At 42.6% G+C, this 20,427-nt stretch overlaps 1 protein-coding gene across 6 annotated transcripts in view; it reads right to left on the bottom strand.

Moving 5' to 3' along the window:
• Positions 1-20,427, bottom strand: part of PHTF2 (putative homeodomain transcription factor 2) — a 514,204-nt gene that overhangs the window by 15,870 nt on the left and 477,907 nt on the right. For all 6 annotated transcript variants that reach the window (XM_085653986.1, XM_085653985.1, XM_085653990.1 and 3 more), the window contains 2 exons: positions 13,502-13,657; positions 11,262-11,357 (listed from right to left, as the gene is read on the bottom strand). In XM_085653986.1, the coding sequence (XP_085510112.1) occupies positions 11,262-11,357; positions 13,502-13,657 (252 nt within the window). The remainder of the gene's footprint in view (positions 1-11,261; positions 11,358-13,501; positions 13,658-20,427) is intronic.

A 20,427-nucleotide genomic window follows, 5' to 3' on the forward strand; every position in this document is an offset into this window, starting at 1 on the left:
TTAACAAGGGAAGAATAGAAGCCTTTTTCCATTTAGTGGGAGAAAAGCCTGTGATGAACATGGTGTTAAAAATGTTTGCCAGGTTAACACCAATTAGGTCAGGAATACGTTTCAGGATAGACTGTGGACAGGAATCGAACAGTGAGCCTGATTTCGCATTGCTCACCATAGCGGCTATATGTTCCGAGGTGAGCGGAGAAAATTCCGTAAAAGCCAAAGACTCGGACCGCTCTTTATCTACATTAGGCAGAATCTCAATGGAAGAGGAAGCCTCGAACTTGGGGAAAATTTTATCAACTTTTGCCTGAAAGCTCTGGGCTAGAGAGTCACAGAAAGCTTGAGTTACAATGTTGGAGTGGTTTTCTGGTAGAGCCACAAGTTTGGACACCACCTGAAACAATCGTTTGGTGGAGTCCTGAGCGGATTCTATTTCCTGTGTGAAATAGTTGCTTTTTTCCTTTATACGGAGGCCTTTACTTTATCAGCGGATTGTGAATAAGAGAAGGATCAGACTGATCAAAGGCTCTGGAACTCTAATCCACACTGGAATGCCAGCATAACATGGGTGAATCCATCAGGAGATGTTGCTGTAAATATTCAAACCTCGAGGGCTACATTAAGTAAAATTGTACAAGTATAACAAAAAAGCATCACGGAGTAAAGGTCAGCTCTCATATTACAAAATATGAGGGAATCAATTTAGAAAGCTTAACAATACTGGTTTGCTTGCCCACATCATTGACTATGTACGTAACCGCAGCAGTGAGAAAAACTAAAAGCGATAATGAAGGGCTCTTCTCCACCAAGTTGTGAAATTTGTGTCTTCTATGGGCTAATTCACATGGCTACCTAAGGATATATCATCCCCCAACTAATTTGGCAATCTAAAAAAAACTCCCCTTGGGGTTCCATGTACTGCCCACTGAAAACAGTGTATTGTGCCAAAGTGAGAAAGGTCTGGATTTCAAAGACTTCTAGCTGAAGTGATCGCTATTGAGTAGGCAGGCTACAGAGTCTGAAACTTCAAATCCCATGTAAACAGACTCAAAGCATGGAATTATCATTATATCCAAAATAATGTTTCAACTAATCACAACCATTAAGTACAAAATATTCAATGTAGTAATTCTATATTACTACTACTTTTGGGATAAGAAGGTAAAAAGTCAGTTGATTCACCTGTACTAACGCCTACATCTAGAACGACCCTGGTCCTTCAAACTGGTAGGAAGAATAAAAGCATAAACAGACTATGACTGGTGTCATGATGGTTTTATATTAAAAAAAATAAATAACGTGCAACTTAAAAAAGTATTTTTGCAGCCTGGCTTGTCCAAACTGGGTTTCAGAACTAGAGCGGACATCCAATACACTGTGCTTTAGATAATCGTGAAAGGAACCTAAACATCTGCCCAGTTCATAAATGCAATCAGTGCAAGATGCTAAAAAGACTTTGACAATGCCTTGGCAATTATTTCATGAGCGCTTGGGGGAATAATTCTCCTTCCTTGTAGCACTAAAATGATACAAGAGACAACATATGTTGCTAAAGAAGTTGCTAAGAAAAGGGTCGGCATACAATTGCAAACATCTCTCAATTAATCGAAAGATCTTCATATCATGTAGATCTAATGTACTTATAAAGAGCAAACCTAGCTGTAAAATAAGAGTCCTGTCCAAGATGAGGGATAGGATATATAATATCTTACTTGTCAGAACACTGCTTTGAGGTCTAGCACAGGTACTGTGGTTCTTGTCCAGTGAGACCAAAGACTGTGCACAGTGGGTGCTTCCAGGGGTCATACCCAAGTTAGAGAAGTCCCTGATTCTGCAAACCTTAAGAGAGGGGGGGACCAGAACATAATTATGTAACCATAAGAGCACAGAAAGTCTTAATTTTCCACCAGGGAGAACATGACCAGCAAAGTTTGTGGGCCAGTCCCTCAATTTCAGAACTGAAATGGATAACCTGAAAAGCCTTCTTTTGGAGACGAACAAAGATTAACTGTTTATGGGGCAGCATTAGGCAACATTAGGCCCAGAGCCCACTAAAACACCTCCATGGTGGCAAAGTAATCCTGGCGTGTAGAGAAACACCTCTCACTCCACTGTGCTGAATCCGGCTGCAAAGTAGGACAGGCACTCGCAAAATGGTAAAGACTTCAACGTTTAGTTGAAAGCCACAGACTAAATGGTGCTGCTAGCACACCCTTTTAATTTTATGAAACACATTTAACCCAGTAAAATAAATATGGCATTGAGTTTGTTTACAATCAGATTATATTCAGTCTGAAGTAGGTGTACTCCGTATGGTTCATATGAATTCAGCCACTGTATGTTCCCAACATATTCCCACAGTTAGTGTGGTGTTATTTAAATGAGTGGCATTCTTAAAGTTTGAAACTGCAATATGTAGGAAGCATTTTTGGTCCATTTTAATTTTACAAACAATGATTCTTATTTAGTTGTTCATGAATTTGTTTTTGTAATTTAAATTTACGCTGTTTAAGAGGAAGATTACATGGTTATGCAGATGCTTCAGATATTCAGTAACGTTTGTGGCTTGAAAGTGAACCTCTCTAACTCAGAGGTATACCAGATTCATACCAGGCAGGTAAACCTCCACTGGGCCACCAAGGCCACAGAAGGGTTTCAATACCTTGGGATGTATGTTGCACAAAAGAAGCATGAATAGGAGCATAAACTTATACCTTAACAGAGCAGACTTTAGAGCGACTTGACTTTGTGGTCGCCCCTCCGACAGTCATTAATGGGGCGAACAACCATTGCTAAGATGGTATCCCTTCTGTGCCTGTTGTACCAAGTACAAAACACACATGACATTCCATACAGTATCTTCACTCTCCTTATGGAAATATTTCGTAATGGCTTGTGGAATGGAGGTGCACCACGGACGTTCATGACTGAGTATTATAAATCCCAGTATAACAGCGGCACCAGGGTTGGCCGACATAGCTGCATACCATCAACTGCTCTTCTAATTATTGTAAATTAATGGCTCCATGGCTCCAAAGCAGACCCTGCATTTGCAACTGAGAAGGGTGCAATGGTAAACAAGCACCCATTGCACATGCTGTATGGGGGCAGGATACCCTTGACCCACTGGCAATAAAAACTGTAATAAAAATATGACAACAGACCCTTAAGGGTATCGGCAGGCCTAATACACTCTACAGAAACCCCATTGTAGTTTGGATAATATACAGAGCTCAAAAGTAGAAGGTGTGATGTCTGGCACAGCCACGTGTTCATTCACAGACCTGCAGGTCACCTATGAGGAGTATAAATATCTGTTTTTTAAATACTTACTTGCAACATATGTTACCCTCATATCAAAGACCTCACAGAACTCCCCAACTTTAATCACCAAGAGTAAAAATTGCTGATGTGAATATATACCACAAGATGATATCTACTGCATTCAGCACTCTGGTTATACACATCTCAGATACTTTTTATACCCTATGATGTGCCTGAAAGGATGATGCAGGAATCCTAACAGACAAAGGTGGCAAAACACGAGGACGGACATATTGAAGCGACTATTTACACTAGTTCCACACCAATCAGCTCAAATATCTCCACCGGGTATATTTTATATGTCACTGATGCACCAGAGGTTTGTCGTGGCTAAACGAGGCATCGTTTAAAATTGACGAAACAAAAATCCATCTAGTTTGAAGGGATGGGAAGACTGGCAAGGACCATTATATGTTCTTGGGAATCCGGATATACATCGCAAGGGGTGCACGAAAAAAAACCATGAAAATATGGGAAGAGTGGATGGCCTACCTGGGAACTAAAAGGGAACTAAATGTGACCGAAAGAAGTACTAAAACATCTAGTCTTGCTTGATGGAAGACATTTGTGGACTAGATCATTCATTCTGTACATGGGGGAAGACCTATGCATTACTCTTGATTGTGCTATGCTGATGATTGTGTTTTAAACTAGCAACATACTACCAACTCCAGAACAGACTTAATGAAGACACCAAAAGGATTAAAAACACAAAAATTGAATGATTTATATGCATAGGAGTCTCAATTGTCACTAATTACTGTGTTTGAGAGAGAGATATCTTAAGAGTGGGGCATTTATAGAGTAGCAACTTGACTGGTTATAAGTTTACTAGAAGAGCAACTCGAGTTGCGCTCCAGTCGTTTCTGAAAGACCACAAGGGCACCTTGGGTTAGGTCAATGTTGGAAGTTCTGTGTGGCTCCGAGATAGATGGCCATGAGTGATGTTTTTAATGTTTAATTATTGTTTTATTGCATAACAAAAACTACAATACCCAAACAATAGTGTATCCATTATACACAATGTGTCGCAAAGAAGGACATCCGCTGCTCAGGAGGAAGAGCAAACAAAGAGGACATTTAGCCCTATACTGTACTGATTGCACACTCCAAAGACCACATTATGACATATCCACACTACTACATGCCCTATGCCTTAGGTCCATGGCATAGGGTGTCATTAGCTCACTTTGCTTCAAGAGTCTGCATTTTGTCACACCCAAGAGTGAGTTGCCTCTCATCTGTGACCAGTGTGCCACAGTTTGAGGGTGCTGTCTCTTGGTAGCTGAGGAGGGCAATCAGACATAACATGAGTAAGTAAGTAGGAGTGCACTGGGACCCAAAAATCCCTGTTTCTCGTCGCTGGTGGAATTGTGGCATAGTATGTTTCTAGCTGCTCATTGCAGTATAACATGTCCTGCAGCCATATCTTGGTTGGTGGGTATGGTTGCTGCCCCAGGTGCAGGCAATGCGTATTTTTGCCTTGTGCAACGGCAGGGAAGTGAATTTAAGCATGTCACAGGGAAAGTGATTAGTACATCCCAACAGAGCCACTTTAAGGTTCAGTGTTAGGACTGTGCCAATCATGTCTGATAGGAGTTGGAACACCCTACACCAGTAATTAGCAATCTTGGGGAAAAGCCATGCTGCATGTAAGAAGTTTGCATCTTAGGTTTCACAAGGAGATTGAGTGGGCATGTCATTTCCATTTATAGAGTTTGAGGGGAGGGTGGTATATGCAGTGCAGAAATTAATGAGTTAGAAGCAGCCATTTGGAGAGAGAGCCCTGATCTCGCCACAGCCGTATGTCCACTCTACATGAGACGCAGTCACTGCACAGTGATTTGACATTAGGCATCGCTATGGCGGTCTCCGACTGCATTTCAGAGTACAGCCTGTTCACCAACTGCTTGTTGGACAAGACCGTAAGAAACAAGGTAAGCGATCTAGATAGAGTCAGCTCCTGGGGGAAGACTGGTATCGAGCTTTACAAAATGCCCAAAGGTGAAGAATTACACTGCCAATAGCCACTGTGACCTCTAGGTAGCGGGCGTTCATAAAATGGTCACCTGCAGACTTGATCTCCCATTTAGCCAGTCTCTGAAAGAATATTTGTTTCACTAGTACAAAGTAACAGTTGGAAATGTGTAAGAGGTTGCTCCGGTGAGTATAGTAATGGACAACTGACATACCTCACAGGGACGTCCCAGACTACCTATGTACTCGTCACTGTGTTGATCTTTGTACAATTGTTGGGGGTTGCCCTGTCAAAGCTCCCAGGAAGGTGGGGTAGACAATACCATGTTCAATAGAAAAATGGCTCATGTGGGGGTGCGGGGATGTAGCCATTGATGCTTAAAGTACGCTTGGGCACAGTAATAGTATAACTCGAAATCTAGCACCACCATCCCACCTTGGTCATATGACAGTGTTAGCGTTTCTCACTTTATCTGAGACGGTTTGCTCGCCCAAGCAAGGGTGATCGTAAAGGATTTTAGTGCTGGGTTAGGGGTATGGAGATGGTGTAGATAGAAAAAGGTCAATAACGTGGGTCATATAATAATTTTCATCAGAGCACTTTTTGCTGTGTAATCATGAAGGAAGTTGGGTCCATTTATGTACCCGCTCTTCAATGTTCATCATGACAGTACCATAGTTTTCGGTAATGATATTGGCCCGGTCTTGATTGACCCAGATATTTAAACTGACGTCAAAAAACAGGAGTGAGGGAATTCCAACTGTTAAATCTGCATTGCCAGTGTCAATAGGAAAATGGTAGATTTATTCCAATTTATCGATATACTTGAAAGTGTCTTGAACAGCGTGAATTATTGAATTACAAGGGTAAGGTTGCGGAATGGATTACATAAATATAATGTGATATTGTCAGCATGTAATGTCACAATTAAATTGCATGGGAAGAAGGCAAGGCCTCTATGGCAATGTAATTATCTTATGGCGCATGCCAATGCTCTGAAGCCAAAGCATACAGAATAGGGGACAGTAGGAACCTCTCTCATTGGCAAATGGGTCAGATAGCAGTCTATTTAGGCACACTGTGGCAGTGGGGCCAGTGTACAGAAGTTGCACGAGTTTAATGAACCTGGGGAGAAATCCCATATGGGCCAAGACAGTGAACAAATATTGCTAATCAAGGGACTCAAATGCTTTGGTGGTGTCAAGGAAGACCGCCACTGAATCATGGTCTGGCTTCACCTGGTGAAAGAGCAAATAGTGTTTTTAGATTATGTGCTGTAGATCGGTCAGGAATAAATTCTGCCTGGTCAGGGAGGTCCAGGTCAGGGAGGAATAGTAGCAATCGGTTTGCCAGTATCTTGGCAAAAATCTTTGTGTCAGTGTTTAGAAGTGAAAGCAGTCTATAGGAGTTAGTGTGCATGGGTGAAATCCCAAGTTTTCAAAGTATGATTGGGATAGCCTTCTTAAATGAGGGAGGGTGCCCCGCTGTAAATGCTTCCTCAAATTCTTGCTGGAGTCGGGAATCCAGCAATGGAACATAAGCTTTATAAAACTCAGATGGAAATCTGTCTTTTTACAGGGTTTTACATGTGGGGAGGCTCGGGATCACTGGAGTAATCTCGTCTAGTGTGATAGGTTCAGCTAAAATTGCCTCCAAAGGTCCTTGGTCCACGCTAAAGCTATGCGATCTAGATATACTGCATACTCGTCTTGCGATTTGGACATGTGAGTTGTATACAATCTGGAGTAGGGGTTTAAGAACGTGGTCAGTATTGTGTCTGAATTACATAACATGTCCCCTGCGACTACTATTTGTGTTAAAAAAGTATCGGAGGATAACTGACATGTCAACAGTGCCGTGTTCTTGCTTGGTCTATACGCCTAACCACAAGATCTGGTTATGGCTGCTTATATAATGTGCCCGACCTCTCATTCTGGCTCCTCCTTATAGTCTGACATTTTGACCGTAATTGCCACCAGGGTATGAGTGGTGGTGGAGGACATGTATTGTTGCTGTAACAACTGGAGGTCTCGCTCCAATTTGTCCCAAAGGGCCCCACACTGGCCATGCTGGTACATACCCAGTATGTATGCCATAAATGTGTCCTAAAATAGACCCAGAGATTATGCAGAACGCTCACTCGATCCCCCAAAAAATTTCGGGTGTCCATTTTTACCTCCCTTCTGAAGCCTTCTTCAACCAGTGCTAATGGTGAAAGGCTCCAAGTGAATTCACAATGTGTATTATGGAAGCCAAAATACAAATTTTCCATTTAAAACGTTTTACTATTTAATTGTATTTTAGTCTTCTTCATTTATACAAAACTAGGTTCTCTATGTACTCATGCGTTACACTTCGGTAATGCTCTTTCTGGTGGATACTCTATCTAACCACAGATTCATAATATTTAAAATACTCCTAGGCCCAAACTGGATCTGGAAATTTTCAATAGCAGTGCTCCTACGCACCGGCAGCTCTTCGTTGGCTTTGTAACATTAAAGAAATGACGGAATGAAGCTGCCTTTAAGGACCACCTCTGCATGGCCGACATCTGTTTCTTTTCTCTCTCTCTTTCCATGCCCTCAGGTGGGGAGCATAAAATCTGTTGGTGACTGTGTGGCGAGCTCTAACCTTTTTAGCTGTTAAAGAAGCCACTCCACAGAAGGGGCAGGTGGCAGGGCATTGAGGAATCTGCAGTTAGATAGAGCTTCCACCAGAAAGAGCACTACTGAAAATACATAACTTGTTCTTCTGTTGGATACTTCTAATCAGATTTCTCGTTTTTAGAATACATAGCAAAGCAGTACCTACCTCCCAAAGGTGCAGAATCCGGGGAGTGGACCAAGGTTAACTCTGGGAACAGAAAAAAGGCCCGGGCACTAAAATGAAAGAGGACCCTTACTAAGCAAATCAGATAACTGGAAAAAAGTGGCCAGTTTTCAAAGGTCAGTTGTCTACACACTGACCTTTCAGACCAGCCCATTGGGCACTGCCTAACTGCCCTATACGCCAATCCGACCCTGGAGTGGACCAAAAAGTCCTGTAGGATAGAGTGAGCAAAGACACTTTCTCGTCAGAATCGCTGTCAAGGCAGTAGTGCTTCATAAAAGCATATAGCGATAGACATGCCGAAGCTTGGTAGGTATCAAGAACAGGTACTCCTCCCCATCTTTTGTCGTAGTAGGGGCTTTGGGCCTGGTGAAATGAGCTCTTGGGCTGTTTCTTGACCAGTGCGTAGCAGATTTTAATTCAGATCACTATCCAACTTGACAGGGTTATCTTTTGCACCACCCTGCCTTTCTTTGCACCTGAGAAGCCGACTAAGAGCGGACAGTTTACTAGACTATTTGCCCTGTCAATGCAAAAGCTCGAAACCCTGTTTGAATCGAGGTGATGGGAGACTCTCCTCCTCTTTCAAAGGACTATGCAGAGCGAAAAATATAGGCAGGGTGAATAACTAGACAACATGGACGGCATCACAACCTTAGAGAGGAAATCTGCCAAGATCCTCAACACCAACTTGACCAGATAGAAGGTAGGACTAAGGTGATTGTAGCAACTTTGCCTGCAGCTCACTCACAGAGCATGCTTATGTGAAGTTGATAAGGAAGTCTGTTTTTCAGCATCAAGAGACATAAGAAGCAGTTGTGCACAGGTTCTAAAGGTGTGCGCGTTATAAATGTCAAGACTAGGTTAAGGTCCCACTGGGGCAGCACAAATGGTTTGGGAGGAAATGCATCTGTCAAACCATTAATAAAACTCATCACAACTGATCACATTAACAAGGATGGTTGTTCAGATAAACACAGAAGCACTGAAAGGCCGAAAAGTAACATTTCTCTGTGCCACCTGCAAGGCCTGGCTGGGTTAGGGAGAGAACAAATAAAAGAAAGCCGGAAACTTTGGCTTCTATGCAGTCTGTGCCTCGGACACCATATCAGAAAACAAATTCGTCCCAGTGCCCAGAGTAGATACACTTCGTGGAAGGGCCCCTGGCATCAAGGATATCATCAGTCTCCTTTGTCTGCAATTCAAATTCATTCAGCGGCCGCTGTACAATCTCAGTGCAGGGAGGTGCAATTTTTGGAGATTCAAATGCAGGACCCTGCCTTGCTACTAAATGCTCGGGATGAGAAGCTCTGGATACCTCTGCATACCACACGCTCCTAGCCCAGTCCAGGGCAATCAAAATGACTTGAGCTGGGAATTCCCGATCATCTTCAGAACCCGAAGCAGGAGAGGTACTGGAGGAAAAGCTTATAGGAGTCCTTCACTCTATTTTAGCTGGAATACGTCTCATAAAGAGTGCCTTGGAGGAAACTCGAGTCTGCAAAATTGCTCATATTGTGCATTCTGGACGTTGGCAAACAGATCTAGCTGGGGCTCCCCCGCTACCCCTGCCCCCACCAAAGTGTTTTAAGAGGACTTGCACCACCATGGGATGGTTTGTCTGCTCTGGTGCCCATGGACCCAGCCAGGTGGCCCTGATCGCAACCAAGAAGGCTTTTCATTTGTTTCATCTAACTCTTGAGGGGCAGAGTCTCCCGGTACAGGACCCAGGATTCTACTCCACCTTGCTTGCTAAAGTACACATGGCGGTAGCATTGTTCGTACGGACCAGCACAAGCATCCGTTTGATGGATGGCAGGAAAGTTTTTAGGGCAAAACAGATCGCCCAAAGTTCCAGAAGCTTCATAAGGAGGTGGCTCTGCACTCCGAATCAGAGGTTTCTGATCTCCACCTACCTTAATTGACCTACCTCCAATAAAAATAACATACAAGTGTGAAGGGTGGGGTTACCCTGACCCCCTGAAACTTCTGGTCCAGCGGGTCAGGGTACCTCTAACCCTCCCCCTTATACCTTCTTATAGGGTATTCTTACCGTGCCACTGTGCCACCATTTTCCAAATTTGGGGGTTCCTGCAATCCTACGGGAGTCAGCGCCACCCACTGGACTATCGCGGGAGTTCCACGGGAAAGCAGGGGGCCCGCAGTCTTAAGCGATTGGACAACTTAAAAAAAAAAAAGGGCAGGGTGAGGCCTGAGTGTCTACAATGGGATGCTGCGAACAGGCGATGGCTGTGTGCAGTAGGGTGTGAACAGCTGCCGGCCGGTGGTTGGATGCAGAGCCTGGTCGGGTTGCCTTTACGTATGGTAATAAAATATTACTTTACATTTAAAAATCCTAGAACTTCACAGAACAAAGGGTAAGGTGACATTATAGCTAGGTATGGTAATGATATCTTTCTTTACATTTTTTTAAAACTCAAATTCACTGAAAAAAACAAAGGTTAAAATGACATACTAGTTGGGGGAAAATGTCAGTTTAAACGTTAAAGTTTTAAACTAATAAAAACCCTGAAATTCAACAGCTATAGTAATTTCAAGTTGACTATAACTCGGGTACTCGCCATGGAATGCTTACGATCTCACATATCACAACACTCATGAGGTTCTGTGACATCACTGATAAAATTACTGATGACAAATTTACTAAAATCATTGACAAAAACACTGTGCATGGTGGGTGGAGGTAAGTTATAGTTACTTCAAATAAGTAACTGTTGGATTTCAGTGGTTATTGTTTCAGTTTAAAACATTCCGTTGAAACTGACATTTTCACCTAACTAGAACGTCACTTTAACCTTTTGCTTTTTCGGTGAATTTCAGAGGTTTTCTTTAATGCACAGTAAGATATTATTGATATATATATATATATATATACCGATATTATTGAGATTATTGAGATATATATATATATATATATATATTTGTTCTGTTTTCAAATATCTGTACACAACGCAAAGCCACTTAAGGAAACATTTAGAAACTTGTGCTCTGACAAAAAGAGCCAAGTGAAGTACTTCCTTCTCTTTCTTTGAAGTTCACGTATCATCAGCTATACAATCAACTGGATTACACATGGTATTGTGAAATAATGAACTGTACTTTTATCACTTACTTTTAATAACTTGGTAGCCAGTTTTAAAACATTGTTCACAAGTGTCAGTTCTTCTTTCTTGTTAGGCTTCTTCTCCATTTTCAAGTATAGGTTTATCTATTAAAGAAGAAGCACATTCAACAGTTGAAATAAAGAAAAATGCATCATATTTAAAAAGGATAAGACATGTCGAGGTACCATCGCATCAATTAATAAAAAAAGCTGTTGTTCCCCTCACCCTCATTTTACCTTCAGATCAAAGTCTATCCAACAAAGCAGCAAATAGGATTACTAGAGTATGAATAAAGATTAAAAGAGCGATCTTGACACAAACTTCACATTATTACATGGAATCTAGAGCTGATCTGTAACTTGAAATAGGGGTGGCCCAATGACTCTGCATTGATGCTAGCAACAAAGGTGACAGGCGTATATGTATGACATACAATTGGCTAGATTATTTAAGTGTTAGTGCTGCAAAATGCAATATTCTTATTTCACCAATGCCTGCACAGTTAGTTAACTTTTAGAACACATTCCTCAGTGGCCCTCACAACACAGCAGCATTAAATCTACACTATAGTAGGTTTTATACACAGATGTCCATCATCATCTCAAATACGGACTGATGACAAGATGCCAATCTCAGATTTATCAGTGTCACCACGGTGAGTGAAGTCAGGAATGAAGTTCTGCGGTGTGGTAGCCAGACATTTCATAATATCTCAAACCAGTTTTGTATCATGGAGGATAAACAAGGGAATTCACATACCCACCAACACTTGTAGACAAACAAATGTGGCAAGTACCAGAAAAAGGACACTTTAATTCGGATTATTGCCTTAATTACACAGGCTATGAGAAAGATCAGTTTCCCCTCCGAACTCCATTTACAAAAAGCAACTGAATACTAGAATGTTATCCCCCTCATGTATTTTGCAGGAGTTCAGCTACAAAAGGACTGAAATTTATGGAATACACATGACTGGCCCTAAACAATTGTTTTGCGTGTCTCATAGACAAAAAGACTGGATCTAAGATCATATTATGCTGATGTCAAGGACAAGGAATAACTAGCCACCTTTGTACACCCCAGCTACTCTATGTTTGAAGTATATGATCTACTGCTTTGTGGGACTGAGAGGAAGTACAAGGGTTGGTCCTGAAGACTATATAAAATCAAGCTGATATCACAACTTGTTTCTTAGTGTGTCTTACAAATCTACATGTCGTTCAGTAGCTCTTTATACGACAAATGTTACTATTATCCATGTCACCGATAATTTAGTACTTCAAAAGGAAAAAGAGCAGTGTTAGCCCTTTTGGGGGATTCCAACCTGTAAATACCAGGTGGAACACGAATCTCAGTAGTGAATGTTTAACCCACTGACCTACCCAATAGCTTGAAAAAGGGATTCGTTTTTTTTTGTTTACATATTCTTTCCATTCAGAATTTATTTTGGCATTTTACTCTTCACACAAATATAAAGTTTAAGTCAGAAGTATATTTTTCAAACCTCTGTATAGATGTTACTACTTTTCAGAAATTCAAGAAAGCTAATGATTTGATATTTCCAATACAGCAATAAAAATAGAATGTGATGCTGTGATGTCAAGGTGTCCTGCCAGTGGAATATGAAAGTTTTACTTGTGCCATGCACAACAGCAATACAACTACTATCAAAAGAGTGATCTGTAAAGGATGCTGAACCAGCCAAACACACGACAACAATAAAACAAGATACATGTTTAAGGCAAAAATAGATGGCCATGGTACAGAAACATACGAAAACCCCACACACGTAATTTAGTCAGGGTGCATGCTACCTTCTGGAAATGAGTCCTGGAAATTAACAATTTCAGCAACTGCTTTAAAGGTAGGGTAAACAGAGTTATAAGAGTTCTATATATATATATATTTATCAATGATAATATGAGAGGCAGACTATATTTAAGATTCTGGATCCGAGATGTACAATTATGCTGTTTCTTTGTATTTCGTGAGGAATAAACACATGCATGGGCTTTGAGTAACCATGAGAGAACTCAAATAATTAAAAAAATAATACATAAATAATGCAAGTTGGTTTTAAAACACACTTCGATGAAAGGCAGGAGAAATGTTTGATATATATTTTAAATGTTCTGAACACAGACAAAACAACAGCACATTAGTAATAGCAAACAGGCTTTGCTAATTAAGAAATTGATTACATTATTGGGGTTAAACCAAAGTTTTCAAGACTCAAAAGAACGCCCACCTGTTCGGTCAACAATATTGAGGTATTGCTATACTTCTTATTAGTTTCTGATCCAAGTGTAACAAATCTTAGCAGAAAGAGTGTAAGCGAAATACACCATATTACCAGTTCCCAATTGTAGTGGCATTCAAGGAAAACCTTGTGAACATGAAGAAGCTGGAAAGAAAAATAACACAATCTATTTAAATGGTCACTATGGGACCTGATCATTTTACATCTAATACTTTTTCATAATAGCTATAAAAAAACTGAAACGATACATTAACTACTATAATTTGCTGAAGTCTAATTTTGAACACTCTTCCCATTTAACTACAACATTACCTACTATCTTGTAATGTATTTTGACACCATTTTTACATTTTAAGGCTGTTTAGGCAAAATCATGTTACCTGCTATTTATACTTGTTCTCCGTTTGTTTAATTCAGAGTACCTTTACAGCACACCACTGCATGTGTTTGAGTGGTCAGCTTTGATCAGCCAGCCCTACTGACAAATACTGCTATTTCTAACGTTCATTCACACATGCACTTTAATAAAACATGTTGCTCAGCTGAACCAACAGGAAGAATCATGATTTTGTAGTAAATATTTCCTTATGTCTACGTTTTAATCTGTCACAACTCCTCATTTATAAACAGAGGTAGTCACTGTTCATGATTACAGCACAAAGTCCATCTCCCTTTTTCCAAACTCATAAGGAAATCTGTGCTTGCCTCACCATTTTTAAACTTTGACCCTCTCATCTATTTTCCTATCTCGTTATTACTGTCATCTATAACTTTATGCAGCAGGACTTTTAGTTTGAAAATGGTACACTGATAGTTTATAGTATGAATTTGTCTGTCTCTGTTAATCAGTGTTTCTCAACACATTAGGTATTTGTTAATTAATCTCCAGTGGTTGTAACAATTGTAAGAGAATATAAATGCATAAACTGAAAATGTTTATCTGGAAAAGGGTAGTGGCCAACAGTTTTTTTAGATGGAATGGGAAAACAAACTAAAGTTAATACAATGCCGACCTACTATGGAACTGATATAACTGGACAAGAGCACTTTTCTTGATGCAACTAATGACATGGTGTGGCAGCAGTTAAAGAAGGAGGAGCAAAGGTGCAAGTTCTACAGGGAGAAACAATGAGTAGCTGGAAGGAAGAGCATTGTGCAGAAATGTAGCCGGCAAGAGTACTTAAAAATGAGTAACCAGTGAAAATTTACAAGCAAAAACTTCCGAAGGCAAACACAGAAAGTAAGTACGGTTGAAAAGTGGATTATTGGTGAGGGTAAGTATGCACCAACCACTAATAAGACCAGAAACGCAATATAAGGTCCAGTCAAGGTCTCAATACATTAGTCCCTGGCTCAATTCTTGGTAGCTGGCTGAGAGAAGGCAGGCTTAACTTAGGAGACAGGTGTGTGGAGCATTTAAAAACACAAATACATTAAATAAGAGACAATAAAAGTTCATAACCTATTTATAAAAATAGTAAATATTCTTTTGATTAAAATGACACCAAAATGACAACCATCTAATGTAGGGAACTGGAGAAATGAATTTTTAAATAATAAACGCTTTCTAGTGCTTAAAAACATAGCACCAACTTGGGACATCTGGTCGCGTGTTTGACCAGGACAAAGTTTAAGGCCGACCGCGATCGAGCCCTGGTCGGATACACTAAGTGGGAGGGCCTGGCCAAAATTGTACCTTCGCATTTAGGAACTTTTCTGGAGGATATTCTCTCGTTGTCGAGCGGGCCTCCTCTTTAGGCCAGGATTAGAGTCAACGAAGGTGGCTTAGCTCAGGGCTAGGCCTCGGAGAAATTGTGGAAGTTTTGAGCTCCGGAGATTTCAACGGGCCGAACCTGAAATCCAGACAGGGTCGCAGTTAGACGTTGGCAGCTTATCTCTCGGCGACAGGTTGGTCACCTTATGGAGTTTTTTCCAAAAGGTGCTCCAAACTTCTGGAACATATTCCTAAAGATCCTCTTGAGAATTCAGTGTTGTAAACACAAATCCAAGGGTCTAGCAGCTCTGACATAGTCCTTGGAAGTTAGGACTACAATTCCCACAATGCTGGGGACTTCATGGAGAAGATGGAGCTCTGTTAATCTGTTGCTTTCAGGGAGTCTACTCCTTAATCCTTTTTAAACAAGGCAAAATCCTCAGGGCTGTAGTTCCAAGTGTGCAGCAGAAACAGAGCTTCAGAGTGCAATCATTTGAGGTGCAGACCAGGGTTCCAGCAGTGCAGTCCTTCTCCATGTACTTTCAGGCAGCAGATCTGAGTTGCTATGCAGCTCTCACATATTTAGCCAATGGTCTGTGGCGACAAGTAGGAAGGCACCCCTGGCCAATGGGGGACAGGGTGCCACTCAAAAGCAGAACAGCTTTCTACAAAGTGTGGTCTTGTCCCACAAAGCACTGCACTTTAAAATTCAGGATGGAGAATTTCTCTCCTTCGAAGTGAGCTCTGCTTTAGAAACGGGGTTTCCCGGTAGGCTAAGGCAAGGTCAGCAGACCGGGGGACAGCACACTAGGCAGAGCAGCAGTTCATAGGAACAGTCAAGCACAGCAAAGAGGCAATCCTTCCAGAATAGCAGCCTTTACTCCTGCAGAGTCTCTTCCAGGCCCTGTAGAGGGCAGAGGGGCAAAGTTGGGAACAGGGGCAGAGTGTCCCCTCCAAGTCAGCACAAGCACATCCTACATGGGGTCACAGCCCCTGTATTTATACACCTCCCTGCCCTACATCTAGAAGGGGGTAGAAGGGTCTAGGGGGTAGGGGTTTCTGGAAGGGTCTTGGAAGTTCCAGTCCCAACTGGCACTGGGAGGGGTGTTAGTAGGGGGGTGGAGCTAGCATTGTACGGGGCAGGCACAGACCTATTCAGGGACAGGGGTTTCCTCTGCCCACTAATCCAGTTGCAGACCTCCCACTCAGCCGGACCCTGCCTCCCTGGAGCCACCCACTCCTCACCAGCCCCGGTCACTTCTAGAAACAGACATGCAGGCAGGCACACAGCACACAGAAATGGCAACTTCTAAAAGTGACATTCCTAAAATAGAAAAAATAAATATGCGCACACCATTGCGCAGCCTTTATCATTTCCATTCCACACATACCAAATATGCCACACTTATTTTGTTCTATTTAGGAGTTATCCCATAAGGGGGGGGGAGATCCCAATGTTAGCCTATGGAGGGCAGACGCACTCTGCACTGCTAACCAGTGCTAAAGTGCCCAGAGTCCTAAAACCACCAACACCATGTTAGAAAAAAAAAGTTAGGAGGAAGGCAAAAAGCGTAGGGATGACCCTGCAAGAAGGGCCAAGTCCAACACTCTGGCTAAGCCAACACACTGGTGTGGCTCAATTCCCTTAACGCTCCTTGTCCAGACTACATGCAAATTCCATTCCTGAGGCTCCCATCTGGCTAGGGGTACAGGAAGAGGGCGTAGGCCTGGCTGTTATTTCTTACTATCTTGCTCTCTTTGAAGCCCAGTTTGTTTACCCAGCCCCCATCCTGGCCTGTTCTCTGCAGCTGCAGAGCCCCCCCACCAGTTAACCTCTGTGTCTATGCAGGCCACCTCATCAAAGCAGTTTGGGTAAGGCTGTTAAGGGCTGGCCAACCAGGAGAGGCTGCTAGAAGGCTGGAGCTTGGCTCACAGAAAATAAAGTTCTAGAACTTCTTTTCTGTATTAGTTATGATAAATTTAACAGTGGCAAGTTGTTGAATTTACAATTACCAATCTTTTAAGTCCTTGCATTATTTTTTCGCTCACTCTAGTCAATAGTTACACTGTATTACGGTATTCCCATGTTAGCCTACGGAGCTAAAATGCTTCAATGGGGAAAAACGAAATTGGTAGTTTTTTGCTCAACAGGGCATATAAAACAGGTAGTTAAAAACTTTGTAAGTACCTTTAAATTCAAAGTCGAATTTGCGTATAAATTCAAAGTCGAATTTGCGTATAAATTCAGTTTATAAGCAGCTTGAAACACAGGGCTGACTTTTAAAATGAGAGCTGGCAACACAGCAGTGCATACTTAAGGGCCTCTAAACCTACATGCCCTACCATATACTAGGTACTTGCAGGTTTTCATAGCCAATTGTATTACACCTAAGTAGCATATACCTTTTTAATCCGAGCACTGACCCATGGCCTGCTTAGCAGAGCCCAGGGCGCAGTCAGAGTCAGTTACCACCAGTATCATTCAACAAATGGGGTTGATTAGGGAAAAAAGGATACATTTCTCACAGGTATAATATATCTCTCATTATGAACAGCTGAAAACGACACACAAGAAGAAATTAGGCATTCTGGATGGTAATGGAAAATCTTTGTTCAAAATGTCTTAGGTAATTACTAAATAATAGAAATGTTACCAAGCACAACGATGGCATTTTCTGCATGCAAGAAATGACAAAAATGAATTGGAGTAGTTTGCATCCCATTTTTAAAAACTTTTATTTCAAATGTTAATGGAAGAGTTAGTTAACTTCGGTAACGATATGTCTGGTAGAGACACAGTCTAGCCGCAGATTCCTTAACTTAGAATATCTCCCCAGGAGTCAGACTGGATCCGGGTGTCAGACTGGATCCGGAGAATCTTTCCCCCCCCAGCAATACCTCTGCACGCTGGGAGGTGGCGTCGCCCGGCTCCGTCCGGACGTCGTCCACGGAAGTGACGTCAATGGAGCCACATAAGCCCCACCCGGCGCGCTGACGTCTGTTTTCTACAGGAAACTTTTCCGCGCTACAACGAGGAGCCATGCAAAAAACTGCGATAGCATAGGAACAGTGTGTGTTAAAAAAGAGCAACATCGTTGAAAAAACAACGATAAGTAACATGAAAATGAGAGTCAAATCATTTGGAATGAGAAACAATAGGAAGTAGAAAAAGCACCCAGTACCCGGAGGGACTGAAGGGAGCTCACAGAGCACTTTCTGCAAGCAGATTGCCAAGTCGTGCCCCACCTCGAGGGGGTAACGGCTGCAGCACAAAAAGATATGACAAGCCAGGCACAGCTTGTCTCCACAGGAGGGAAATTAAAACCACAATATCGAATCAACATGTTGCAAGACAAGTGACTAGAAGTGAACGACAACCAGAAAGTTCACTACACACACCCTCCAGAGACTGAATGACTATAGCACCAAGGAGAACACAACCGACTGCCATAGAAAGAAGGAGGCACAGGAGTGGGTGGTGGGAGGAAATAAAAAACAGAATAACTCGACGTGTGAAGAACACAGGTGGAGCAACATGAGAAGGCAGTGAAAAGTAAAGACCTTAACCACCTAAAAATGTGGACGGAGTGGAGAGCCAAAGGGCTCGAAAGCCAAACAAAACCCCCTGCGCCAAAGGAAGGTGCAAGAACAAGCCACCAACCAAACACTACGACGGAGGGGAGGTCGAAGGGTCCCACCTAGGAGAACACACCCTACCCCAGAGTGAGGTGCGAGAGTACACCACTGTAAGTCCAAGGCCACCAGAAAAGGGGCGGGGGGGGGGGGGGGCTAGGTGGAAAAACACCATATGAAAAGGCCTTCGCAGAGCGGGGAGGATGGGTGGGCGTTAAGGAATTTGCAGCTAGACTGTGTCTCTACCAGATATCGTTACCGAAGGTAAGTAGCTCTTCAATCTGATAGAGACATCTAGCCGCAGATTCCTTAATTTAGAATAGATACCAAACCCATACCCCATAGGAGGAGGGTCTGTGAAACAACCACCAAGTTCCAGGACAACATATTCGTCAAAAGGCTGATGAAACACGGTGGGAACCGCAATGCCAGGGCAACTGACATTAGACCCAGGGAACTCCACAAGAAACATGAACAAGGGACGGCAAAAACACCAAAATCCGACGAGGGACGGTGTGAGACCTCTCTCGCCTAGACACAGACGAAAGGAAATACAGAACTAGAAAGATCAGCGCCAACGTAAGAAACAATGCAGTGACTCCTTCAAAGAAGGATCCCAGCACCGGTCCCTATGATCCATGAGGAACAAAGCCCCAAAGGGGCAAAACAACATGACAACGGTAGAGCATATCGCCTGAACATACAACACAGTGGATGCCAAGATGAAACAGAGGACAGTCCGAAGACTGTCCGGCCAAGAACAGGACCCCCAACAGGAGGCCCGTGTGTGTAAGAAAAAACACACATCAAATGTGTACCCCTTAGGACATGTGACAACAATGGCAGGGCCGAACCCAGAGGCTAGTGCCAACAGAGACAGAAGAGCCCCCATTGAGCAAAAGCTCAGTAGGTAGGCATGCAGTCAAACATACCAAAAGGTACCACTGTAAGGGGATAACCTGCAAAGCCAGGAACACCTAGAGGACTCTATCCCGAAGGAGAGAGTGAGCAAGAAGGCCTGATACTAGGGTAATAAGAACCTAGTATGCGAGCACCCCTGTGTCGTGTAGAACCTACGACATATACACAAAGAGACAGGAATGTTGTCACACATACGTGAAGTGACGAATCCCTAAACAGGGAAGTTGCTCAATCACTACCACTGTTCCGGTGTGCGGCATAACAGTCACAGAACTCTGAAAAAACAACAGTTCCCCGAGGGGGAAGAAGCCTGGTCTCCCGTGAGGCAGGCAGAAACATAGACCACGATACTGCCAGTAAAGGATTGAGAGAAGACAGACAGAAGCCTGTCGCCAAAAAACATACACCGCCATAGACCGACACAGTCTAACAAAAAGGAGAATCTCGAGAAGAATACATGCACAGTAATGCTACCTTAAGAAGCAACTGTACCACAATGGTAAGAACCCACACACCGAGAAACAGCTGGGGTTGAGCACAGATTCGGTGGTAGAAAGTCATAGACAAGAGCCACTCCTTGAAGAACTAAGAAATAGGAGGCAACACACAGCCGAGGCAGAGCCGGCGGGAATTCCCCTTGCCCTAG

This window comes from Triturus cristatus, chromosome 4_1, assembly GCF_964204655.1.
Source record: "Triturus cristatus chromosome 4_1, aTriCri1.1, whole genome shotgun sequence".
Taxonomy (NCBI): Eukaryota; Metazoa; Chordata; class Amphibia; order Caudata; family Salamandridae; genus Triturus; species Triturus cristatus.